The 27,197-nt window shown below is 38.6% G+C and overlaps 1 protein-coding gene across 4 annotated transcripts in view; it reads left to right on the plus strand.

Annotated features, from left to right (window-relative positions):
* The window catches only part of OXSR1 (oxidative stress responsive kinase 1), a 93,382-nt gene that overhangs the window by 25,380 nt on the left and 40,805 nt on the right, over nucleotides 1-27,197 (plus strand). For all 4 annotated transcript variants that reach the window (XM_027585834.2, XM_027585837.2, XM_027585835.2 and 1 more), the window contains 3 exons: nucleotides 2,439-2,547; nucleotides 10,120-10,261; nucleotides 23,923-23,978. In XM_027585834.2, the coding sequence (XP_027441635.1) occupies nucleotides 2,439-2,547; nucleotides 10,120-10,261; nucleotides 23,923-23,978 (307 nt within the window). The remainder of the gene's footprint in view (nucleotides 1-2,438; nucleotides 2,548-10,119; nucleotides 10,262-23,922; nucleotides 23,979-27,197) is intronic.

Raw genomic sequence — 27,197 nt, forward strand, 5'->3', positions numbered from 1 at the left:
TCATTGAGCTTCAAGTTTTGTGAAGGATACCGAAAAATAAGCAATTACGGTATAATATGATGAGTTCTGCCGTGTTTAAGGAATGCACCTTTTTTCATGGATTTTTTTTAATTCCAGTACAATTAACATACAGTGTTGTATTAGTGTCAGGTGTACAGTATAATGATTCAGCAGTTCTGTGCATCACTCAGTGCTCCTCACGGTATGTGTTCTCTTATTCCCTTTATCTCCCACCCCCCCAATTACCCTCTGGCAACCACCATTTTATTCTCTGTATTTAAGAGTCTGGTTTTTTGTCTCTTTATTTTCTTTGTTTTGTATCTTAAATGCCACATATGAGTGAAATCATACGGTATTTGTCTTCCTCTGACTTAATCTCACTTAATGTTATACCCTCTAGGTCCATCCATGTTGCAAATGGCAGTATGTCATTCTTTTTTATGACTGAGTAATAGTCCAGTCTGTGTGTGTGTGTGTGTGTGTGTGTGTGTGTGTGTGTGTGTGTGTGCTTGCATTTAGGGATCCACTTTCAAGTACTTGCTTTATGGAGTTCTCAGTCCACCGGGGAGGGACAGATAAATGTCCACTACATATGTGCTGTGATGTAAAGAGATACACAGGGAGTTTGGAAACCAAGAGACACCTAACTCAACTTGGGGAGCTGGTGAAATTGATATTTTGGCTAGATCAGAAGGAAGAATTAGCATAAAATTTTTAGTCAGGGTAAAATAATGAGGGAAGTATATTTGAGGTAGAGGGAACAACAGCTTTAATATCCATGGTTAGAAGAAGCATGCTCACCTGAGGTTTATTGCAGCTGGGTCGTAGGGGGTTTGTAGGGGTAGGGCAGTGACGGAGTAGGATTGAGACTAGAGAGGTAAGCAGGGCCCCGATCACTCAGGGCTCTATAAATCCCTTTATCACACCCAAGCTAATAAATTCATAACCTGAGGTCGAGTAAGCCTAGATGGAGCTCAGGTTTCTTCTTTGGACTTAGTTTCTGACCTTGCCATTTCAGGACATTTCTCATTAGAGTGAGAATTGTTAATTATTTCACCAAAATGGGAAGAAACAGTATTTTCGAAGTAAAACAAAACCCACAAACCAAAAAGCACCCTCTACCTGAATAGACATTTTTCCAAAGAAGACATCCAGATGGCCAACAGATACATGAAAAGGTGCTCAACATCACTCATCATCAGGGAAATGCAAATCAAAACCACAATGAGGTATCAACTCACACCTGTCAGAATGGCTAAAATCAAAAAAATAACAAGTGTTGGCGAGGATGTGGAGAAAAGGGAACTTTCGTGCACTATTGGTGGGAATGTAAATTGGTGCAGCCACTGTAGAAAACGTATGGAGGCACCTCAAAAAATTAAAAATAGAACTACCATATGATCCAGTAATTCCACTACTGGATATTTACCCAAAGAAAATGAAAACACTAATTTGAAAAGATATTTGCACCCCTATGTTTATTGCCATAGCCAAGATATGGAGGCAACCCAAGTGTCCATCTGTAGGTGAACAGATTTAAAAAGATGTGATTTTACACACACACACACACACACACACACAGTGGAATACTACTCAGCCATAAAAAGAATGGAATCTTGCCATTTGTGACAACATGGATGGGCCTAGAGGGTATTATGCTAAGTGAAGTAAGACAGAGAAAGACAAATACCATACAGTTTCTCTTACATGTGGAATCTAAGAAAACAAGTGAACAAAGGAAAAACAGACTATTAAATACAGAGAACAGTCTCACTGCCATGGGCTGGGGAGATGGTAGGGACAGATAAAGGGGGTTAAAAGATATAAACTTACAGTTACAAAGTAAGTCACGAACATGGACAGCATGGGGAATATAGTCAATATCATAATAATGTTGTATGGTGATAGATGGTGACTACACTTGTGAGCAGTGAGTAATACATAGAATTGTCAAATCACTCTGTTGTATTCCTAAAACTAATACAACATTGTATGTCGACTGTACTTCAATAATAAAAGTAAATTAAAAAAATAAAGTGGGGCGCCTGGGTGGCTCTGTTGGTTAAGTGTCAAAAACAAACACCACCCTCTGTTTATGAGTAATTATTCTCTGTGGGTGTAAAACCAGATTTCCCAAGAGTTTTTTCCAAGGGCACCTTGAAGAAAAACATGTGTCCTGGTGGAGGCCTCTGGTGCTATGTAAGGCTGTGATAAATGGTGCATGTTTCTAGTTTCAAAGATTACGGGTGGAATGAGCAGTCAGAATGGACTGAGGGAAACTGAGGAGTTTTTTGGTTTAACTATCCTCCAAAAGCTCAGAGCCATGGAGATCTCGCAAAGGTTGTAATATAGTCTTGGGATTTTCAAATCTGAATTCACTAACTTGTAGTGTTGTTTGAGGCTTTCATCTAATAAATTATCATGTTTTCTCTTTGTAGAAAGAAATTCAAGCCATGAGTCAGTGCCATCATCCTAATATTGTGTCTTACTACACGTCTTTTGTGGTAAAAGATGAGCTGTGGCTAGTCATGAAGCTGCTAAGTGGAGGTGAGTAGAGTACAATGAAATGCTAACTTCCATTGGTTGGAAAGTTACTAAAAATATTCTTTTTTATCCTGGTTTGGTGTTCGTGGACATTTGCATTTGAGGAGATACTGAAAATATAGTATCTGCTAAAGATGCTAGTGTATGAGCTGAGACAGATTTCACACGTTGCATTTGCTTGCCATGTCTCTTAAATCTCTCTTAATCTGTGATGATTCCCTCCAGCTTCCTCTGTTCCCTGACAGAAACTTGTTGAAGGTTCTGGTCTGAAGGGTCTGAGAATGACTGTCTTGTAGAATGGACCCACATTTTGGATTTATCTGCTTATTTCTTCCTGGTGATATTTAACTTGATTTGTATTCCCTTGTTTCTTGCAAATTGAAAATTGGATCTAAAGGCCTGATTAGATTTAAGTTAAAAGTTTTTGGACAATATTCTGTGGGTAATGCTGTGTGTTCAAACACCAGGAAGTATTTGCTCTCTTGTTATGTCTTTAATGGTGATGTTACTTTTGATTGCTTAAGGTTTTGACAGCCAGGCCTCACCATGGAAAGGTTAACTTTTTTTCCCTTTGCAGCTAGCAAGTAATCTGTGAGGTGATACTTGGGCACTGTGAGTATCCAGTTCCCCACCTAAGTCTTTCTTTTTTTTTTTTTTTTAAGATTTTATTTATTTGAGAGAGAACATAAGCGGGGGGGAGGGGGGCGGGCAGAGGGAGAAGCAGGCTTCCTGCTGAGCAGGGAGTCCGCCACAGGGCTTGACCCTAGGACTGTGGGATCATGACCTGAGCCGAAGGCAGATGCTTAACCGACCGAACCACCCAGGCACCCCCCCGACCTAAGTCTTTCATTTAATGATTTTAGCATGTACTCACAATCCTTGTTTGAATCAATGATTCTGTCAAGGGTGGCAGAGTGGTGACTTACTGCATCCTTTCTTTTACACTTATAAACTAGCATTCTTCTGTGTAAAGGAGCTTTACCTCATTAAATAGGACTCTTTGATTAATCTGTATTGTAGTTCCTACTAAAAATGGAAGATAAATAATTGATTCTTTTTTTTTAAGTACCAATTTTCAGAGTAAAAAGTTGGTTTAATATTCACCTCCAACAGTAACAAGTGAGAGGGTTTGGTTTTTTTTTCTTTTTCCTTTTTGGTAAGGCTTTCATTTTTTTTAATGTCATTACATAGACACAAAGAATTTTATATATTTAGTGACTTTCTCAGTTTTACTCTATTTTTTGATGCTCAGATTGTCCAAAAGTTTGTCAGTGGGTCTCCCTTTAAGCTTACTCTTGTGTCCTTTTGACAAGAATCCTTTAGTCTTTGGTTACTTCCTAGTTTTTTGGTTCAAGATTTCCTAGGGTCACATTTATATTGCTTTTCCCAGACCCAGAATCAGCCAGTACTCTAAGGGGTTCTGATCTTTGTTAGGAGAAAGGCATTTAGAGAGCATAACTGGGATGATGGGGATGTTCATTGCTACTATGTTGTCATCACTTCAAGTTGTAAGAACTTGGAAAGACAGTGTATTAAAAATTACAATTTGGAATTAGTATTTCTAGTTCAAGTTTAACATTACAGACTTTTAAAACTTTTTAAAAATTATACTTGAATCTCTTTTCTCTTACACAGAAAATTTTGATCCCCAATATTAACATAATTAATTATGGTACTTTATCCTGCAGTATGTATACAATTATTTCTGCTCAAGCCCTTAGAATAAAATGTAAGTATTGCTGATTGCCGACAGCAGGCCATTGTCATGAATAGATTGAACGTTTTGTTACGGTTACCTGAAGGCCCAGCCCATCATGCAGTAAATTAGACATTTTGCCAAGGCATGGATTTGGATCATGTAACAAGATTGGGAGGACCACCCACCTTCCCATCACTGTGCTTCTTGGTTTTTGTTTGCATATGTATTTTGTGTGGGAGCATAATTTTCCATTTTAGAATTGATAATATTGTACTTTAGTGAACACCTTACTTCCCCAAAGAGGCCGTAAAGGAAAGAGAATAGGCTCTAGAATTAATTCCACCGTTCCTACTTAACAGGTTTATGTCATTTAAACTCTCTGAACCTGTTACCTTTCTGTCAAATGGCGATACCCCTCTATATTTTAGGGTATTGGGGTGTAGTAAATGAGATGACGTATGTCAGGCATCTGTCATTTTGCTGACATGTAGATGCACAAGAAATTTAGCCATTAATAATAATCCCTTGTTATTTGATGCTTTTCAGTGTAGCCAGAATCACCTTTTTGTTTCAATCCCATTAGTGACACACTGGAGAAACTGGATGGCTTTGTTAAAGGCCCTGTTCATATGATGGTTGGAATCCTTGCTAACACCAACCACCTTTCAAGATGGTGGTCAAGCATGGTTCTTTCAGTATGGACAGATATGGGAATATTAGGTAATACTGTATCTTTCATTATTGATCACCTATAGCATAATTTTCTTTATTTGTAATTTACAAAAATGTATAATACAAAGTTTTTAATGTTTTGCTAACAAGTCCTCTGATGAATAGGAATACATTGTCTTGCTTTATTTCTTCATCCATACCTGTATGCCACCCCATCCTTTCTGCTACTCCTAAGCAGAATGAATATATTTTTTAAAGAATCCCTGTTTCTCTCTCAGGCAGTATGTATCCTGATCTTAGAAGGAGCGGGACATGTAGCTGGGTGGGATGTCTTAAATGTACCTCTCTGTCCCTCCTGGTCTTAGGTTTCCTGGGACAGTGCCCAATTTTTCCAGCCCTGGGACTCAGCACATTCCTGGAGGATAATTTTCAAACATGTTCCAGCCATTAACTCTCTTTTTAGTTATATTTCCATGAGTCAACATAATCTTACATCTAAACCTTTTAAGATAATAAGAATTGACATCCTTTTTTAGGTAAATGAAGCCTTGCTTTTTTAGTTATAAAGTGAGTAAACATTTAAATTGAAGAGATACATTAAACACTTTTTAGAAAACAAAAGTTAGAACTAAGCACAACTGTAAAATATTTTTAAAATATGGAGAAACTGCCAAGATCTAGAGCTCAGTTAAAATTCCGTTTATCAAATACTTATTGATCACCAGTACTTTGGTGAATCATACTGTTAGTTCCTTGCTCTTATGAGCTTCATAGCTAATAAGGAAGAGTTACAGTTAAATAATTATAAGTATGTAGAGGACCAGGAAGAAGTACCAGGTGCCATGGGAACAGGTACCAGGAGAATGTAACCTTACTGAGGGAGAATGGATACGGTGGGGTTAACAAAGTCTTCCCTCAGGAGGTGATGTTCAGCTGAGACCTGGAGAATAGGTCATAATTAGCCAGGTGAAGTGGGAGGTGGGGTGGTATCAAGGGAAAGATGGGGGAAGTGATCCAGATAGAGGAAACACTGCAGAGAAGGTTCTGGAGGCAGGATGGAGGAATATGGTGTGAACTGATCGGGACCTACACTTGGAGCTGAAAGAGTAAGAGGAGAAGACCATTGATAAGGAGGGGCTTCCTTTGAGTAATTAAATAATACAAATAACCACAGTTAACAGAAGTATGTTTAGGTGACCTCCTTTCACATCAACTTTTTTAGCCAAAATATTTAAAACAAAAGCATATTTTTCATTCAGCAACATTGCACTGATGTATAATTTAATAAACTAATTAAATCGTAAACTGAATTGCAACTCTCACTCTTAGACCTATCAAGCAGGTGGACATCATGGTTAAAGTAAGTTTAGATTCATTGTGTCACTATTGTAGTCATTTCTTATTGCTTCTTTGTTGTGATATTCCTCTGTGAATTAAACTCTGATACTAATATTGGAATTTATTAGCATAGGAAGTTAATCTCCGAAATTAGAAGCAGTTCTGATCTAAGTAGTTATTTCTGCAATTTATTAGCACCAAACTGCAGTTTAAGAGTTTTAGAAATCAAAGTAATTAAGAAAGTTTCTGAAAGGAGAAGAGAGGATTACCTGTAGGACTTAGAGGCATGAATTGTGGCATTGAAGAAACCTCACTTAAATTCACTCTCTTAGTGAATTATTTTGTTGTTTAGGAATGCTCTCAACTTTGTCATCTTCCAAGACATAAAAAGTATGGGAACTTCTTTAAGCAGGACCCAGGTAAAATACCTGGTATTCATAATAGTGACCAATTTTGGTTGTTCAAGCAACAGTGAAGGGGCACGTCTGTTTGAAATGGAATACTCAGCCCAAGCAAATTTTGTGGCCTTTGAAACCTTCCATGGCTCAGGAAGACACAAACAAAACCCAGTGGCTAAATACTGGTTAAAGCTTCTTGGCAGAAATTCTAGTAACCAAAATGAGCTAATTTTGGATTCAAAGAGTGTTTTTTCATAAACGTAAACTGAAGAAATGAACATGTTGACTGAGTAATTTGAGCTGTAATTATGAGACTAACAAGTGTCTAAACCAGCAGCTGTTCTACCACTTTTTCAATATTATTTTAATATTTAGAAATGATTTTCTTGGGCAGTTAAAGTTTTGCATTGCTTTTTAAATGTTCTATGCCATGGGCTAGGAAAGCAGACATGAGATGGATTTTTTGGAATAGGTGTCTACATTTTAACTTTTTGCTTTGTTACTGAATTTGTACCCATTCCCTCTTGTTTTCTGTTCTCCTGCTTTTACTCTGAGAAATGCTTAGATTTCAGTGGACAGTGTTCATCAGGTAGCCAAGTTTGTTAAAAAAACATCTTCTTCGGACCACCTTAGATCTCTTGAATGACAGTCTGCAAGATCTGGAAATCTGCATTTTTAACCAGTTTGCCAGCTAATCCTTTCATGTGTTAAAGTTCGAGGACGGATTATCCCCCCAGAATATTTCTTTCAGATTGTGCCCAGATCTAGGGACTTAAGATTGTGTGTGCTGTTACAGCCTTCTCTCATTATTCCTGCTTTTCCTTAGGTGTTAATTGAATCATCCAGGGGTAATCTAGTCTTCTTTTACTTAACATACTTTACCTTCACATTTCTTAGTTGATAGGAAGAGTTCTATGTAATTTTGATATTTGAGGAAAGAGGATTGTAAGCACCATCATGTTAGATGCTACAAGATGCTGAAGAAATCAAATGGGAAAAAATGGGTACCTTCTAGGACCAAGATTTGTCAGTTAAAGATCAAGGTCTTTGTGACATAATCATCCCTCCACCTATAAGGGAAGACTGAAATGGAAAAGAAACTGTATATAAGAAGAGGGGACTTCTTGGGGCTCCTGGGTGGCTCAGTCGGTTAAGCGTCTGCCTTTGGCTCAGGTCATGATCCCAGAGTCCTGGGATTGAGCTCTGCATCAGGCTCCCTCCTCAATGGGCATCCCGTTTCTCCCCTCTCTACTGCTTGTGCTCTCTCATGCGCACGCACTCCCTCTCTGTCTCTCTCTCTCAAATAAATAAAATCTTAAAAAAAAAAAGAAGGAGAAGAAGGGACTTATATAGCTTATTCAGAATGTCTGTCCTGGACATAGACTGGAGATGTGCCCTGCTCTCATTTCCCTGTTGATCATTGATGATGTGAAATCATTAAAAATCTTTTACGATTTTAAAAAGGAGTTCCTGGTTCAAACTCTTTAAAAATACAGATCTAATAGCTTTCTATATGCCCTAAGTCTCTATTGCTTCATTTTTTTTGATCCCCCAGACTGGAAGTTCCCAGAAAGTCAGCAGTTATACCATGTGTATCTTGACATATTTTGTGGTACCCAGATGTAGGTCTTGCATATATGGCCAAATTGTTGAATAGATAAATTGTGTTAATTTTTAATTCCTAGTAGGAATTTCTCCCTTTGCATTCCTTATTTTAGATACTCCTTACATTACAAACACGTAATTCAGTTGGCATTTATTTATACAAATGTCTTCTTACTAAGCAGTTCTGTGAAGCCTGAATTTCTCAGGAGAATGAAACATATGACCTGTTGGTATAGTCACTTTGCTTTGGGGACTAATATGTGATTGATTAAACTAAGCAGAATAAAATGTTTCTTTTAGGCCTCTCCCTATGTGAGTCACAGTTTTATGAATCCCAGCAATAAAGAGGGGAAAGTGTGTATTAATGTATTTGAAAACGCCACCTAGAATCTGGAGCCTTCCTGGTTCATTGTCTCCAGAGAGTACACTGCCTGTCTCCTGCAGGACATGGGAAGTGGCAGTGGCCTGGCTTCCAGAGAGAGGGGAAAGGAATTTGGGCATCTTCTTCCTCGATAAATGAACTTTCAACCAGTTTTCCTGATTTCAGCCCTTTTCTTCAATCCCCTCTAACTTCCCCTTAGGTAGACCTTGCTGAATGTGCTCTAGAGGGATACGCTTTTTCCTAACTGGCACACTCCTCCACAGGCATCGAAGTTTCAGATCGCTCTACTCTGCTTAGTTAGTTAACTTGTTCTGTTTTCCTTCCTCCAAAAAATGATTGTTGTATCTCTTCTTTATCTTCTTTGTTTTCTTTCTCATCCTAGATTTATGCCTTTTTTAAAATCAAGTTTATCAAATTAGTGGATTTCAGATGGGAGCTGACGTAAATGTTTGTGTTTTGAAGGATTCCATCTAGATCCTTCTTTCCATCTATTCGGAAGTACATTTTTTTCTTGTTTTTGTTGTAAGTGTGTGAAGTAAAAGCACCCGCTAGGGCAAGTTTTCAGCATAAGTGTGTGTTTTAATTTTATTCTCGATCGAGGTCTTGTGCCAAGAAATGGAAATCCAATCTTTTCTGTGTCATTTACGTTATATTCTACTTCTTGGCACAATTTCTGATATCAGAGATTATTTTATTTTGGTTCTGTGGTCTTTATGGGCCATTGTACTGCCAGAAATCTTACGAATCTCTAGCAAACTTTCTTTGATTATAATAATTAGTTATGGTAGTCAGCATTCTATGACTTTAATTACTGCGTAGGTGTCTTTTCCCTCTCTCCCCCCAGTTTTTAGTCAGAGCGTTATTTCTGATCTGGGGAAGAATAGGAGGGATAATACATCTGGGCTATTATTGAAAGAGAACTGCCATTTTTATCCTTTTCATTTTTTTCTTGCCTTACTTACTTTATTATTATTAACTTGAAGAATAATTTTAACCCTTAAGTTGATTTGCATATACATGTGATCTTTACTTGTCAAGCATTTCTTCTGTAATTTGACCTGCATTGCAATTGTATTTTTATATATTTATTCGTACAATGTTGCATAATCTGATCCAGTGTTGGAAACCTAAATTAGTTTGTGGTATCTTACACTAAAGTGTTATTGATGGGTATGATTTACCTAGGTATTCTTCAGATCTGGTTAAAAATCTTCTTACCTTTTCCAAATTCTTATTGTAAAAGTCTAAAGGAAATGCTGGTGTAACACTGCTATTTGGATATTAGGCTGCTTTCTGTTTTAGATAGCAATGAAGAATAAATTATTAACTTTAAAGTTCTGTATTTCCTTGTATTTGCTGTTTTTTCCTTTCCTATGCCATTAAGTTTATGAAAAGGCTTACATGTGGTTTGATTTCAAAATGGCTCTGAATTATATTGGATGAGTCAAAAATTTATGGCAAATTTTGTCTTGTGTTTTCAGGTTCTGTTCTAGATATTATTAAGCACATTGTGGCAAAGGGGGAGCACAAAAGTGGAGTCCTAGATGAACCTACCATTGCTACAATACTCAAAGAAGTGCTGGAAGGGTTGGAATACCTGCATAAAAACGGACAGATTCACAGGTAGGGAAAAGACAATACTCTGCTTTTTTTGAAAATGCAGTAGTAGTTGTGCTGTCATTTTGTTGAGACCATTGCCCATTCTTCTGCAGAATTGATCATAATCTCTGAGTGTTATCATGTCTTTTTGGATCACTAGTTTCAGCACATTGTGGTTAGGGTTTTAATTACCCAGCTAGCAAGTATTTAAAAAGTAACAAATATTTTAGTCGAATTGGAAAATAAAAAAACAGGAAAAATTCATCATTTCCTGTCAGGAGGCAATCATTGCAATCACTAATGACATTTTGTAATATTTCTTTCCAGTTTCTTGTATATGCTTAAAAGATATTTAAAACTATGTATAATTTTGTCTGTTGCTTTTATTGTTTTTTTATATTTTACCTTGAGTATTTTCTCAAATTATTAAAAGCTCTTTGTAGAATAACTTTTTATTAAGACTTTTTTTTTTTTTTAATGTAAAAAGCTATGTATCATTCATGGTCCAAGTACTCATGGCTTTCTCTATCTATTCAGTCCCTGGGTAGAGATAACAAGAATCCAAATGGTGTTGGATTTTGTGCTACCCAAATCTGTTTAATCCCTGGATTTGGTTTTCCTTCCTATCAGGCAATCTTCTCAGTCATTCTTTAGGATAGTCTCACTGTATATAAGAATTTGCTGTTGACAGTGCTTTTCTCTTAGCAATTGAAAGATACTATAGTACTTAATTCCAGCCTCCAGGGCTTCAGATGAGAAGTCTGTTGTTTGAATTGATGTTCTAGTATGTTATTTTTCCCTGACTTCTTTCAAGATTTTTTTGTCTTTGGTTTTCTGAAGTTTAATTATGATTTCTTGGTGTGGATTTCTTCAGGTTTATTCTGTGTGGGGTTCCCAAACTTAGCGAGTCCATAGGATTTTGCCTTTCACCAAGTCTAGGGAGTTTTCAGCCATTATTATCTTTGGGTAGTTTTTCAATCCATCTTTTCCTCCTCTTTTTATGGGGCTCTGATAATACAAATGTTAGCTGTTTTGTTATTGTACAGTAAGTCCTTGAAGCTCAGCTCAATTTTTGTCATCCTGTTTTTTTTCACTGTTCGGATTGAGTAAATTCTCTTGATTTGTTTTCAAGTTCTGATTCTGTCCTCTGCATTCTGCTCTAGAACCCACTGAGTTTTTTATTTCAGTTATTGTAATTTTTTAGATAATTTGGTTCTTTTTTATAGCTTTTCTTTGCTGAGATTTTCTGTTTTTAATTTGCTTTGATAATCCCAAACTGCATGTTGAAACCTTTTTTTTCCAAGTAAGTCAATTTTAATAAGATCCTCTAGACATACATTTGCTACTGAAAACTGAAAGAGCACAAAAAAATTTTATTACAGTTTTTTAAAACCAGAAAATCTAGCATACACACCTGCCCTAATCATGCTCTAACCAAACCACCCAAAGTTTTCTGTGTATTCCTTCTGCACAAGTTACTTGGCTTCCAATTTTTGATGTTAGGTCTTATCTTAATGACTTCAGGCCTCTCAAACACATAGGTAACACTCAAAACCTGTTAGTGCTTCCTTAGGTCAAATCAAAAGGTGGAAGTATACTGAAGTCATTCAAATGCAAACTACAGGATTCTTCACACATTACTGGTATGAAGGTAGAAAAGATACAAATCTAAAGAAAGACCTTCTGATATCATAGATTACCAAAATATTATACAGTTTGCCCTAACATAGAGCAGCTTTCCCAAGCTGCTGCAAAATGATCCTAAAACCACTAGCAAGAAGAAACAGTACAAGAATAAAGTTTATGTTTACGTTGGCTCCACATCATAATTATTCTCCATACTGGTTTCCTCAGAAAGATCTTTATGATACAGGCAATAATGACAGCGACATCTAAATCTTTCCACTCTTGATTCACCCTCCTCAGTTTCCTTCTGCTGTAGATCTTTTTGAAGCTGGGACCCTGGGTTGAGGTAGCACTGGTATTGAATCATTTGAATCATCCTTGCCATCCTTTCTTTCTGAGCAGTTAACAAAGTCCTTACTCCAGTTTCTCCTCCCGCAGCTACTAAGGATGTGCTCAATCAGCCCCTGTGGTTTCTTCTCTCTGTCCTGCTGTTGGGATGGATATTCTGGTAGAGGGGAAGGGAGTTTGATACTAGAGTCGAGAGTCAATTTACCAAGGTTCTTTGTTAATACTTCGGAGATAGTTTGAGAGGCACCTGAGCCTGCCTGGGAATTCTCTTCACTGAACATCTGAGATGATCCCGGGGCCCAGGTTGGGTAAAGCTGCGTTGGCGAATCCATTGGAAGCCTAGTCACAGACCAAAGCTCCTCCTAGATCTTTGGGGTCCAGTGGGAGGTGATGCTCAAGACTCAGCTTGTAACGAGATAGCCTGGAAAGAACTTTATAGCCCAGAAAGAGTGAGAAAAACTCAACCTACAACAAAGTGTGGAGTGGCAAGAGAAAGAACAGACCTGTTGAAGCCTTTTTATAGTGGCTACTTTAAAATTCTTTTCAGGGATGACTGGGTGGCTCAGTCGGTTAAGTAGCTTCCTTTGGCTCAGGTCATGATCCCTGGGTGCTGGGATCGAGTCCCACACTGGTCTCGAGTCCCGCACTGGGCTCCTTGCTCAGCGGGGAGCCTGCTTCTCCCTCTGCCTGTGGCTTCCTGTGCCTGTGCTCTCTCTCTCTCTCTGACAAATAAATAAATAAAATCTTAAAAAAAATAAAGTTTTTGTCAGATAATTCCAAGATCTGATTCAATCCCTACTGATACAGTCATTGAGAGCAAAAGTGCACATCACCAGGCCTGGTGCTGCTAGGTGGAAGGTGGGAGATAGATGCCGTACCTGTGGGTCTGTGAGTACTTTTGTGGGTCTACTCTGTGGTCCAGGCCTCTTGGTGCCAGTGGGGCTCCCATTCATTCTCTGATGGTATTGCCTGTGGGGATGAAGGCATTTGCCTGAGCCACCTTTTGCTGCTGGGTAGAGAGTTGGGAGACACTGGGCCTGGGTTGTCCTTTGCCACTGTGTGGAGGGCCAGGAAGTGCTGGGCCTGGGTTGCTTTCTGCAGCTGGGTAGCAGGCTGGGAGATAATGGCCGGGCTGTTGGTGCTGCTCGTGTGGGCAGTATGGGCCTACCTGCTGCAGTGGATGTGGGGTGGAGAATGGAATTTCCCATTTGGTTCTTCATTTAAACCTCTGGTTTTGGCATAGTGGGCCAGCCTGTAACTCCAGCTGTGGGGTCCTTTGCTAGATCTATGCTGTGAGGTTGCCCCTTTCTTGCTCCTTTGGCCACAGAGAACAGGCTTGGAGGGTGTTTTTTTTTTCATTTTGTTTTTGTTTTTGTTTGTTTGTCATCTTTGCCTCTTGATGCTAGTCACCAGTCCAGGATATGTTAGATTAAAAGAAAACTCAGAGAAGTCGTATAGTGCTCTTTGAAAGTGGACTTGGATTAGTGTAAATGTTTACAGCAAACTCTAGGGCAGCCACTAAAAAAGGAAAAAAGAATTGACACGCTGAGAGGAGAGGAAAACGGAATCATATAAAATGCTCAGTTAAAATCAAGGCAGAAAAAAGGTGGAAGATATAACAAAATTGTAATCTTAAAAATCACCTACCTTTAAGGAAATAGAAAAGAAAAATAAGAACAAACTAAGCCCAAAGTTAGCAGAAGGAAGTAAGTAAAAAGATCAGAATAGAAATACATGAAATACAGATGTTTTGGATGTGACACTAATAGCAAAGGCAACAAAAGAAAAATTAGACAACTGGGACTACACCAAACTAAAAAGCTTCTTCATGGCAAAGCAGACCATCAACAAAATAAAAAGACGACCTATGGAATGGGAGAAAATATTTGCAAACCACATTATCCAATAAGGGATTAATATCCAAAAATATACAAGGAACTCCTACAACTTAGAGACAAAAAACCATAAATAACCTAACTAAAAATGGGCAAAGGCTCCAAATAGACATTTTCTCAAAAAACGATATACAAGAAGAAGTACATCACTAATCCTTGGGTAAATGTAGTCCGAACCACAATAAGATACCATCTCAATTCTGTTAGGATATCTGTTTTCAAAAAGACAGAGATAACAGATTTTGGATAAGGATGTGGAGAAAAGGGAACTTTAGTGCACTGATGGTGGCAACGTAAACCTAGTGCAGCCACTGTGGGAAACTATGGAAGTTCCTAAAAAAATTAAAAATAGAATTACCATAGGATCCAGCAGTTCCACTTCTGGGTATATACCCAAAGGAAGTGTAAAATCACTGTCTCAGAGCCAAGCTATGAAAACGACCTAAGTATCCATCAATGGGTAAATAGAGAAAGATGTAGATTATTATTATTCAGCTGTTAAAAAAAAAGAAGGAAATCTTGCAGTTTGTGACAACATGGATGAAACTGTAAAGACATTATGCTAAGTGAATTAAGCCAGACAGAGAAAGACAAATACCGCCTGGTATCGCTTATAAGTAGAATCTAAAAAAAAAGTCGAATTCATAGAAACAGTAGAGAAGTGGTGTCTGGGGACTGGGGGGTCAGGGAAATAGGGAGACATTGGTAAAAGGGTACAAACTCAGTTATAAGATGAGTAAGTTCTGCTAAGAGAGTAGAACTTAAATGTTTTCACCAAAAAGTAATATGTGAGGTGACAGATGTGTTAATTAACTCGATGGCGAGAATCCTTTCCCAGTGTATACATATATCAGACCATCACATTGTAACATTTTAAGTAGCTTACAACTTGTCAGTTAATACCTCAGTTTTTTTTAATGTTTTTATTTATTTATTTATTCATGAGAGTCAGAGAGAGAGAGAGAGAGAGGCAGAGGCAGAGGGAGAAGTAGGCTCCCTGCTAGGCAGGGAGCCTGATGCAGAACTCGATCCCAGGACCCCGGGATCATGACCTGAGCCGAAGGCAGACGCTTAACCATCTGAGCCACCCAGGTGCCCAATACCTTAGTTTTTTTTTTTTTTTTAAAATCACCTACTTAACCCTAATCCTTCAGCAAATAGATAAGCAAAGACCCAGAAAAGTAACTGATTAAAGATCAGGCAACTGGGACGCCTGGGTGGCTCAGTTGGTTAAGTATCTGCCTTCAGCTCAGGTTGTGATCCCAGGGTCCTGGGATTGAGTCCCACCCATATCGGGCTCCTTGCTCAGCAGGAGCCTGCTTTTCCCTCTGCCTACTCCCCCTGCTTCTTTTTTTTTTAATTTAATTTTATTATGTTAATCACCATACATTACATCATTAGTTTTTGATGTAGTGTTCCATGATTCATTGTTTGCGTATAACTCCCAGTGCTCCATTCAATATGTGCCCTCTTTAATACCCATCACCAGGCTAACCCATCCCCCCACCCTCCCCCTGCTTCTCCCTCTGCCTGCTTCCCCTGCTTGTGCTCTCTTGCTCTCTTGCTCTCTGTGGTCTCTCTCTCAGATAAATAAATAAAATCTTAAAAAAAAAAGATCAGACAGCTATCAAGTGCTAAAACTGACGTTTTAAGGAATAATCAGAGTATGGAGGGGGAAAAAAAGCAAGGTATCTCCCCACCCCCATCACACACACACACATACACACTTTTAATTAGGTTATTCTGAGAATAGCACCATTTTAAAGAAATTAAATCAGTGAAATCAGCCCATTTATAAAAGTATCTTACTCTAGGAAAAAGTAATGCTTTCTAGTTGTCTAAATTTTCCAACCAGCTTACATCTTAACAAAGAAAAATGAACTCCTCTTATGGTAATGAAGCAGAACAGTTGACTCTAAGGAATAATATATAAACTAGAAATCTTGGAAAAGCATATTCTTCAGACAGTAGGATTTTTCATCTCAAATTATATCCATTTGTTTTGTACCTAGTTAAAATAATGTGTTAACAGATGACTGAAAAAGGGCATGACCAAAGAGTAAACATTTGGGAATATATTTCCTGCACTGTCAAAAGGAAAAGGTGCCCTGAAAAACAGGATTCCCATACTCTGGATAGTGGTAACCCTATGGATACATACCTTGATACTAGCAATAAACGTAATTCAGTTACTACTCAGTTCTGATTTTCATGTTCAGGCAATCTTCTAGAAAAAAAAAAGTGCCAGGAACTGCTAATTGGCCCCTAGCGTGTCTCCTCTTCTTTTTGAATTATAAAAACATGACATTTTTACTGGGCATATGACCATCCAGAAGAAAGGCGACATTTCATAGCCTCCCGTGAGGATCAGATACAACTGTGTGAATCTTTTTCTAGCCACTATGATGAGAACAAAAATGTATATACTACTTTAAAGTTGTTCCCTTAACAGGTTTTGTCAACCCCCAGCCCAACTGACATTTGGGCTGGACAGTGCTTTGTTGCAGGGGCTGTTCTGTGCATTGTAGGATATAGTTAGCAACATCCCTGGCTTCTACCCATTGCATGTCAGTAGCTCCTCCCCCATCAGTGTGACAGCCAAAGATGTCTCCAGACATTGCCAAATGTCCCGAGAACCACCGTTAATACAAAGTGGCATAACCTCTATTTCCCCTTTCCTTCCTTCCATTGAAATGTGGATGTGGTGATAAGCCATCTTGGACTACGTAACAAGAACTTAGGGATGGTAGAACAATAAATAGAAGGATCCTGAGTCCCTGATTATGTGGAGTCACGATGCTGGACTGATGTCACTTATGCCTAGACTATTGTATGAGAGAAAAAAAACCAATCTTCTGCAGCCATGTAGATCATCTCGGATTGACAAACCCACAAGTTAAATCCAGTCTGATGTCTGTTTTTTGTGAAAGCAACAATGAAACAGTCATGCCCATTCATTTACAGATTGTCTTTGGCTGCTTTAAAGCACTATGAAAACAAAGTAATGGTGACAGAGAGCGTCTGGCCCACAAAGCCTGAAATATTTACTCTCTGGCCCTTAAAGAAAATGTTTGTTGACCTCTGGTGTAGATAATAACAAGCGTTCACTGAAACTTGAGTGCCATATAGTGTTCTAAGTGCATCCTGTATGTTAGCTCATTTAATCTTTACAGTTACTTTATGAGGAAGGTACCCTCTCATCCCCATTTTACAGATGAGGAAACCAAGGCAAAGAGAGGTAAGTAATTAGCCAAAAGTCACCCACCTAGTGACATAGCTGGGACCCAAATTTAGGCAGTGTGCTTCTAAAACCTGCTAGGAAAGAAAGATTGTGCTAATCCATGAAGCTGGGTACACATTAGTTTAATATCAGTTACATTTTTTAGTTACTAACTCAATAGAATTTAGATCTGTCACTGGGGTAATTTTCTTTAAATATCCTGTGTTGTCTTTTATTTAATATATCCAGTCCCTATTTTAAAAGTCGAAATCTTCACTTCAGAACACAGTTAAAAGTGTGTTCTTTATCCTAAAACTTTACATATACAGACTGGAAAGGAAATTAACCCAGAATACACGTTAAGGTCACTGTCTTTTTTAGAGAGCAATGAAGAGATTCATATCAAGTTCAGGCAAAAATTCAGTCTCTGCTCAGTTTTGTATGACCGTAACATCTACTTTGAATATATATCAGCCCTCATTTAGCTAAATGAGTAAAAAAGCCAGAAAAAATGCTGGAAGAAATAAAGGCTCAAAACTTCCAAATCATGAACCATGATGAGGATGAATACAAAGGGATCTATGAGTAGACACATTGTAGTTACACTGTTGAAACCTAAACAGTATCTTGAAAGCAGTAAGATTTGGAAAACAACTTATCATGTAGGGGAAGTGGGAAAGACTAATTGTGTCTCCTTAGAATTCATATGTTGAAACCTAATCAGCATTGTGCTGGTGTTTGGAGAGGTGGGGGCCTTTGGAATGTGATTAAGTCATAAGGGTGGTCCACCCTCATGAATGGGACTGTCCTTATAAAAGAGACCCCAGAGAACTTCCTTGCTCCTTCTGACATGCAAAGACATAGTGAAAAGATGGTCACCTTTTGTCAGAAGGTGGAAGAGGGTCAGTAATGTATCCTCCACACTGAGAAGTCACTTTGAGACCGAAAAATGACACACACCGCTCCATACTGTTTACAGTTTTATTCGGAGTAACTTACTGATGGGGGATGGTATGGACTGACAATCCAGGCAGCTATGCAACTATTCTCTGGCCCCATTCTCCATCTAGTCCAGATCTTAAAACCACAGTTTTTATAGTGTGAGGGGCATGGGGGTGATATCGAATGGTAGCTATCCAAAGGGGCACCTTCTGTGTGCGTTACTTTAGGGAAGAGCAGAACGAGCCCTCCCACATCCAGTCAGGGCGTGCATTAACCTCCACACGGCCTGGAACACGTGGCTCCGAGGGAGGTCGCTGTGCAGGCATGGACAAAAACGGGGGGCCAAAGATGGAGTCCGTGTTGTCAGCACTCCTACACCTGTGAACCAGGAAGTGGATTCCCACCAGACACCAAATCTGCCATTGCCTTGATCTTGGACTTCCCAGCCCCCAGAACTTTGACAAATAAATGTTGGTTGTTTAAGCCCCCAGTCTGTGGTATATTTGTGAGAGCAGCCGGAACAGAACAAGGAAAGACAGTAATGATATGATTGATTGTTCCTGTCAGAACCGTGGAAGCCAGAGGTTATGAGGAGCCCTACAGTCCAGCAACCCCTTTAGGATTATTTTCCTGGTGAATTATTCCTATTTTTTAAATTATGTAATGGTCCTTTTCATTCCTAGAAATGCTTTTATATTAAAGACAATTACATCTTATTTTAATATGGCTATACTAGCTTATTTTTGCTAAGCATATCTTTCACTGTGGCTCATTTTTTTCTAGGGTCCTGGTTTTATGAAGGGGTCTCAGTTCTACTCTCAACCTTAAACTAGTCCAGTGCCGTGTTTTCTGCTTAGGGGGTGGGTTTTAAAACCTGAGGTTCCTAGCCATTTGTCTTCTCTCTCCCAAGGCTTACTGCTCTGGTTTTTAAGTGTCCCTTTCATTTCTGAAACTTGAGGATTTCCTTGTCTTTTTTTCATGTTCAGCTATGTGACAGTTTCCCTTCCTAATTTATCCAGCATTTCTTTGTAGCAGGGGAATGATGGGTTTTGGAGCAAAGTCCTGGGCAGTAGTGATGAAAGACTGTTAGCCATGTTGCTGGAGTGGATTCTCTATCTCACACTTTAAATCAAACTCTCATCCTTGGCTGCATATTGGAATCACCTGGGAAACTTCAGTAAGTACTGATTCCTGGCTCCATTGCAAGAAATTCAGTTAGTTGGTCTGAGATGGGGCATTTGCATTGGGGCTTTTAAAAGCTCCCCAAGTGATTCGAATGCGGCCAAGGCTGAGAACCCCTGCTTACACTTCAGCAGCAACAACTATTAGCTGTGAGTTACGCTGAGACTTCAGCAGGTGGTGGTTCTTACTGGGGAGCAGCTGGACCTATTTAGTAGCTTCTCCACTCTTTATTTCCAGTCCATTTGTGTGTTAGCCTGGTGGATCGGGTCAGATAATTTTCCTCCATCTTCACTGTGTTCCCCGCTGACCCTCTAGGCTTTGGAGATTTTAACTGGGGTGAACAGGTCTCTGAATTAGACTTCTGCTTTTCTCTCTGTATCTTACCTACTCCAATATTTTTCCCGTTAAAGAGGTCAGCTCTAACAGAAATGTTGGCTCGTTAGTTTAAGATGCCTAAATGTAGTGTATTTTCCAATTTCATTTTGATTCATTATTGGTCTTGATCTTTTTCAAGTTTTCCACAAATTGCCTATTGATGAGTCATAACAATGTCATGGGCAGTAACTTGTGCTGTGTCCTAATGAAAAAGTCAAGCATGTCTGTGATATTCCTTTTAATTTTACAAGGAATTTGTAACTTTGGTGCAATAGGGACACGTGAGAATTGGCATTAAGCTGTGAAAAACAGAACTCACTGTTCCTATTTAAGAGTGGATGGTGGATTTAACTATTGGGGCTGCTGGGTTGCTTGAGATTCTTTGTGGCAGAGTAAAAAAGGGTTCTTAAGGACTCTCTTGATTTCTAGATATTTAGTTACAAATCTTTTCCTTGAAAGGTCAGTTGTCCTGTTGGGTAGGAGGATAGACTGGTGTGTTTGATTGTCCAGTGAGCCATTTAGCTTAGTGATATTCCTCTGCTTTTATTCCTGGAAGCTGTTCTACAGATTGCACTTTGGTGTCTTTCTTTTCTTTTAAGATTTATTTATTTGAGAGAGAGAGAGCAAGAGCATGCAAGTGTGAGTGGGGGGGAGGATCAGAGGGAGAGAATCTCAAGCAGACTCCCTGCTGAGCATGGAGCCCAATGTGGGGCTTGATCTCATGACCCTGAGATCATGACCTGAGCCAAAAATCAAGAGTTGGACGCTTAACCAACTGAGCCACCCAGGAGCCCCTGCACTTTGGTTTCAAATGGGAAACAGGAGTTGGTTATCTGAGGATTTGATCAGGAAAAGTAGTCACCCAAAGTGCAGGCTCTACTGAAAATGGATTACTCTCTCTTATCTTATGAAAGACAAAACTTAGGAAACATTTGAATAGGTAATACATATATGTGGCTTAAAAACTGAAAAAGTACAAAATGGTATATGATAATAAGTCCTGTCAGTATCAGCTGTGCTAAATCATTTTGAAACTATGTACTCTTGATAGGATGTGATGAAAATGGCACCTTACTTCTGTGGTTTTCCTTCCAAAAATTCGTAACACCAGTCTAATCATGAGGAAAATTCCATTAGAGGGGCATCCTTACTCCTCAAAACTATCAAGGTCATTAAAAACAAGGAAAGTCAAACTGTCACAGACAAGAGGAACCTAAGGAGACAAAAATTTAATGTGGATAATCCTGAATGGAATCCTGGGATGGAAAAAAGACATTAGGGAAAAACTTTAGGGCGCCTGGGTGGCTCAGTCATTAAGCGTCTGCCTTCAGCTCAGGTCATGGGATCGAGTCCCACATCGGGCTCCCTGCTCAGTGGGAAGCCTGCTTCTCCCTCTCCCACTCCTCCTGCTTGTGTTCCTGCTCTCACTGTCTCTCTCTGTCAAATAAATAAATAAAATCTTAAAAAAAAAACAAACTTTAAGAAATCTGAGTAAATTGCAGACTTTAATAATGCATCAATACTGGTCTCATTAAATGTGGTAAAAGTGCCATACAAATATAAGATATTAATAATGGCGGAAACTGTAAGGTGTAGGGAACTCCTCTGCACTATCTTCTCATTTTCTGTGTAAATCTAAAACTGCTCTAAACAATAAAGTATTCTTTAAAAGGTCTTCTTCCTTTCCTGAACCTCTAGTACCCTGGTCTAAAGGGAACCACTTCTTGCCATTTTCTTGTGACTCCTTTGAGAGAGAACTTAAGCCAATATAAACATAATATATGTATATTCTTCTTTCTTCTACTTAAAAAAAAGACAGTGGCAACATACATACATAGTATTATCTCACTTAAGAATATATTTGGTGATTTTTCCATGTTATCTCATCATATTCATTACTATTCATAGTATTTCATTATATAGATATACCACAGTTTAACTGACCTCCTGTTGTTGGATAGTTAGGTTGTCTTGTTTGATGGGGGGTGTATTAGTTTATGATCCAATTATTTGGAACAGAGGAGGTGGGAATTGGGGTTTGGGATGGTGGGAAGGGAATAGTCAAGTTTTATTTTTGTATTTAGTTGGATTTATTTACCATTCATTCATTCATTCATTCATTTATTAATTTAATACTCCACTTACGTCTGGAAGAGGATTTGAGGGAGATTGTTTAGTTATTTAAATCTACTTAATGACTGTCTGAGAGATGCCTTCTGTGTACTAATCATAATGCTAAGTAAGTGCAGGTGATACAGAAATCTATTAAGGTACAGGTCCGGATCTTAGCTCCTGGTGAAAGAAACAGCCCCAAGAATATCATCATATTTTTGTAGTCTGTGCTAACACTGTGCTGCTGAAACACAAATGAGGAAGTGACTGAACTATACATTTTGAGTTTTAGATGTCATTCCAGATGAGCTCAAAAGGCAGTTGAAGGTTCATGTTTGACTCAGTCGGATGGTTTTTTTTGTCTTCAAGGGAAGGGAAGGTCCTCAATGTTCTCCTTTTCACAGTATCTGGAGTCAGAGACTTTATGTTTGTAGAGCAGACTTAGCCTGCCTCCACTCTAACTCAGCCTCTGGGAGAATGTCCTGTAAATTGCTTAGATTCCTAAGCAGTGAAGAATACTCAGTACATGATTTCCTTATGCTAAAGTATGCATTCAGGAAAAGTATTATATACTGTGGTTTGGTGAAGCTGCTACACACAGTTGTGAAACTATTGTTGATTTTTTCCCCAAGGAATGGTTATATCTAAAGATGCAGGAGAAGACAGGGCCAGGGAAAAGGATGAAGTCTTGTGCTTTTCACTGTTTCCCTTTTGTGACAAAGCTTTCCTTCATGAGCTAGCCTAGCTTCAAAGACTGGCTCTCTTTTGTTTATTTAATTATATATTTATTTTTAATTACAAAATAAATACATGATTGCATTTCTATAAGATATTCAGACACTGTTTCCCTTGACTCCAATTCCATTCTTTTCCACAGAAGGAACCATTTATTGCTCTCATTTGGTGTATATGGAAAAATGTGTGTGTGTGTGTGTGTGTGTGTGTGTGTGTGTGTGTGTGTGTGTGTGTTTTATATTAATGGTGTCCTACAAAATGGACTATCCTCTTATTTGATTTGTTCACTTAGTAGGATGTATTAGACGATATTTCGAGGCATAGCATGTTGATTGACATTATTCCATTTTTATGGCTATAACAAAATTAGTTCAACCTTTCTGCTATTGTTGGCCTTCTGGGTTGTTACCACTTCTGGTTTATTACTACGAACAATGCTGTAGGACCCCCTTGTACATTGTGGGGCTTTCTCTGTGTTATTAAGAAGTGATTTTGCTACTCATAAGATTTAGGGATTTTAAATTTTGCCAGATACTTCTAACACATTGTTACATGAGAAAAACAAGTTGTAGATTTGAATGGATCATGTCATATCATTTATGTTGGAAGAAAAGCCCAGATATGTCACAGGAACATATTCTATTGACTAGACTGGTAATAGTTGAAAACTTTGAAGAAAATACTAGACTTGAGAGTGGTGGTCAAAGGGACTTTGGGCTTTTCAGTGATGTTTAGGTTTTTATAACAAGAATGTGTGCATATCCTGTTTGAATTATAATAGATAATTACCAGTAAAAATATAAAGATGTTTGAATAATTTATATCTATCTTTATGCCTCAGGCATAGAATAGTCCCTGTTTTTAACCATAAACTGACCATTAAAAAATTTTGATCATGTATTATGATGTGAAAAAAAAATCAACGTATTTATTTCAAAAAGTAGAATTAGGTGATGGTAGGTGAGGGTCACATTCTTTGGCCACTGTTATCCCAATCAAGTATTTAATCATCTTGGGTTTTCTGGATTTTACAGTAAAAAGCTATGTGTTATAATAGCTTTCTGTTTATAATATTTAGATTCTAGTACAAGTGACTAAAATTTAAAAAATTTTTACTATTGACCTTAATACTCTTTAATGTAGAGTATTTAAATATTGCCAGTGTTGTGTGAATACACTAAACAGTTGTTTAAATTATGTGACTCCAAAGAATAGATGTTTTTTAATATGTAACTCTTTTTTTCTTCAAGAGATGTGAAAGCTGGAAATATTCTTCTTGGAGAAGATGGCTCAGTACAGATTGCAGGTAATGAATAGTATTTCTTTTTATTTTGATTTAATGGTCAATAGAACCACCTTACTTACCTTCTGTGTTTTCAGAGCCAGTTTCCTCTTCTAGTCCCTGGACTGTCTCTAGTCAAGCAGATCCCTGCTGACTCTCAAGATATCCTCCACTATTCATCCTTCATTTTTGATCTCAGACATTTTTCTGTCCATTAGTCATTACCTTCCAGTTAATCACTCCTCACCCCCATGGAGTCATCTTCTATGGGTTCTCATAGCATTCTGTGCTTTCCTTTGAAGGAGAGGTAGTCACGAAACCTACTGTTTATGAATGAATATGCTGTAGAGGGGTGATGCAGAGCTGCTTTTGTTCTGGGGTGATTGGGGTATTTGCCAGTGAGGAAGAGGGATCTGAGAGGTGGAAGTGCACTTTTGGCAGATTCAGAGCTGAAGAGATAAGAGCTGGAGTCCAGGGCCTGCCAGAGGTATCTGTCCATGCTGATGAAATACCCCTCCTCCAAGCTGAGACTCCAGAGTGGTTGTACCACAGGATTGTTGAGCAAGCCACTCATCTGAGGCCTCAGCTTGGTCCCACACTGCTGGGACAATCAGGTGTTTGGCAGGAGGAAGATGATCACCCAGACCCTAAATTATTTCTTCAGCTTTAGAGGATAATTTAGGTGCACATCTTCCTTCATGTCCCAACCTAAGGAAATATTTTAATGGAGCCACATAATGCTTCAACAGAAAAGAAAATATTGATAAATTTACACGTTTAAAATTCATCGCTTCTATTTATTGAAAGAGGAACAAATGGTTTATCACCATTAATAAGTGAAAAGGCAAACCACATAGTAAAGGTATTTGTAGCATGAAATAACTGATATAGGGCTGAAATTTAGAATACATAAAGAACTCATTAAGAAAAATCAGATAAGGGTGCCTGGGTGGCTCAGTTTGGGTAAGTGACTGCCTTACGCTTAGGTCATGATCCCGGGGTCCTGGAATCAAGTCCACATCAGGCTCCCCCTACGCTGCGGAGAGCCTGCTTCTCCCTCTCCTTCTGCTTGCCACTCCCCCTGCTTGTGCTCTCTCTCTCTGTCAAATAAATAAATAAAATCTTAAAAAAAGAAAAAAACCAGATTAAAAATGTGCAGAAGATGGGCACCTGGATGGCTCGGTTGGTTAAGCAACTGCCTTTGGCTCAGGTCATGATCCTGGAGTTCTCAGATTGAGTCCTGCATCGGGCTTCCTGCTCAGTAGTGAGTCTGCTTCTCCCTCTGACCCTACCCCCTTTCATGCACTTTCTCTCTCAAATAAATAAAATCTTCAAAAAAAAAAAAAGGGCAAAAGACTTCCAAAATGAAGACATCAAAACCTAAATGTAATAAACCGTGTTCAACCTCACTAGTAATCAGTTGAATGCCTGTATTATAGGCATGCCTTGCAGATATTGTGGGTTTTGGTCCAGATAACCACAGTAAAGCAAATATTGCAATAAGGCAAATCAAATGAATTTGTTGGTTTCCCAGTGTGTATAAAAGTTATGTTTCTACCGTACTATAGCCTATTTCTGAGTGGTAGGTCTCAACAGTGTGCTTAAAATATTTAGTAAACCTTGTTGTAAACAGATGTGCTATCATCCAGGCTTTATTCTTCCATTTACAGAACACAGGAAGAGTAGATTGAGCATCATTCTTGAGGGCCCTAGCATTTGTGGACTGGTAAATGATCATTGGTTTCAACTTAAAAAGTCACCAGCTGCGTTAGCCCCCAACAAGAGAGTAAGCTTGTCCTTTGACGCTTTGAAGCTAGGTATTGACCTCTCTAGCCAATAAGTCCAAGATGGCATCTTCTTCCACTAGAGAAGTCTGTTTTGTCTACACTGAAAATCTGTTATTCAGTGTAGCCACCTTCAGGAATTAACTGAGCTTGAACTTCTGGAGAACTTGCTGCAGCTTCCACATCAGTACTTGCTACTCCACCATGCACTGTGATGTTATGGAGACGGCTTCTTTCCTTAAACCTCATCAACCAGCCTCTGCTAGCTTTGAGCTTTTCTTCTGCAGCTTCCTCACCTCTCTCAGCCTTCCTATAATTGAAGAGAGTTAGGGTCTATGCCTTTGGCATAAGGGAATGATGGGGCTGCTTTGATCTTCTATCCAGACCACGAAGACTTTCTTCATATCAGCAATAGGCTGTTTTGCTTTTCTTATTTGTGTGTTCACTGGAGTAGCACTTTTAATTTCCTTCGAGAACTTTTCCTTTGCATTCACAACTTCCCTAACTGGTACGAGAGACCTAGCTTTTTGTCCATTTTGGCTATCAACATGCCTTCCTTACTGAGCTTAATCATTTCCAGCTTTTGATTTAAATAGAGAGACTGTGTGACTCTCCCTTTCACATGAACACTTAGAGGCCCTTGTAGGGTTTTTAATTGGCCTAATTTAAATATTGTTGTGTCTTAAGGAATAGGGAGGCCTGAGGAGAGGGAGAGAGATGGGGGACTGGCTGGACAGTGGAGCATTCAAAACACACACAACATTTATTGAATAATTTCTACATCTTATAAGGACCTGGTTTGTAGGGCCCCCCAAACAATTACAATAGTAACATCAAAAATCACTAATCACAGATCACCATAGCAAATACAATGATAATGAAAAACTTTGAAATATTGCAAGGATTATTAAAATACTGACAGAGACAAGAAGTAAGCAAATATTGTTGGGAAAATTGTGCCAATAGACTTGCTCAATGCAGGGTTGCCATAGACCTTCAGTTTGTAAAAAAAAAACAGTATTTGTGAAGCATAGCAAGGCGAAGTATTAAAAAACGATGTATGCCTGTAAAATAACGTTAGGATTCCAAGTTATACTGGCTGACTTGGCAAAAACATCGACACTACAGTTGTTAGTGTCATTTTAAAGCAAGGAAGAAATCTCATATTCCAATGGTGGGAGAATGAATTAGTACAAACACTGTATTAAGTCAAAGTATGCATACCCTAAAAGTTTGGCTTCTAGGTGTATGGCCTAGAGAAGTTCATGCTTATGTGTGCCGCAGTGCTCATAAGCATTGAAAATTTGAAACAGTCCCAGTACCCTTCAGTAGTAGACTGGGTAAATATAAGTAAGTTGTGGTTAATTTATGCATTGGAATACTATACAGTGATGAATATGGATAGAACTACAATTACATTCAAAAGCATTAGTAAGTCATACAAAGATAAGGTGAAAGA

Source organism: Zalophus californianus, chromosome 1 (genome assembly GCF_009762305.2).
Source record: "Zalophus californianus isolate mZalCal1 chromosome 1, mZalCal1.pri.v2, whole genome shotgun sequence".
Taxonomy (NCBI): domain Eukaryota; kingdom Metazoa; phylum Chordata; class Mammalia; order Carnivora; family Otariidae; genus Zalophus; species Zalophus californianus.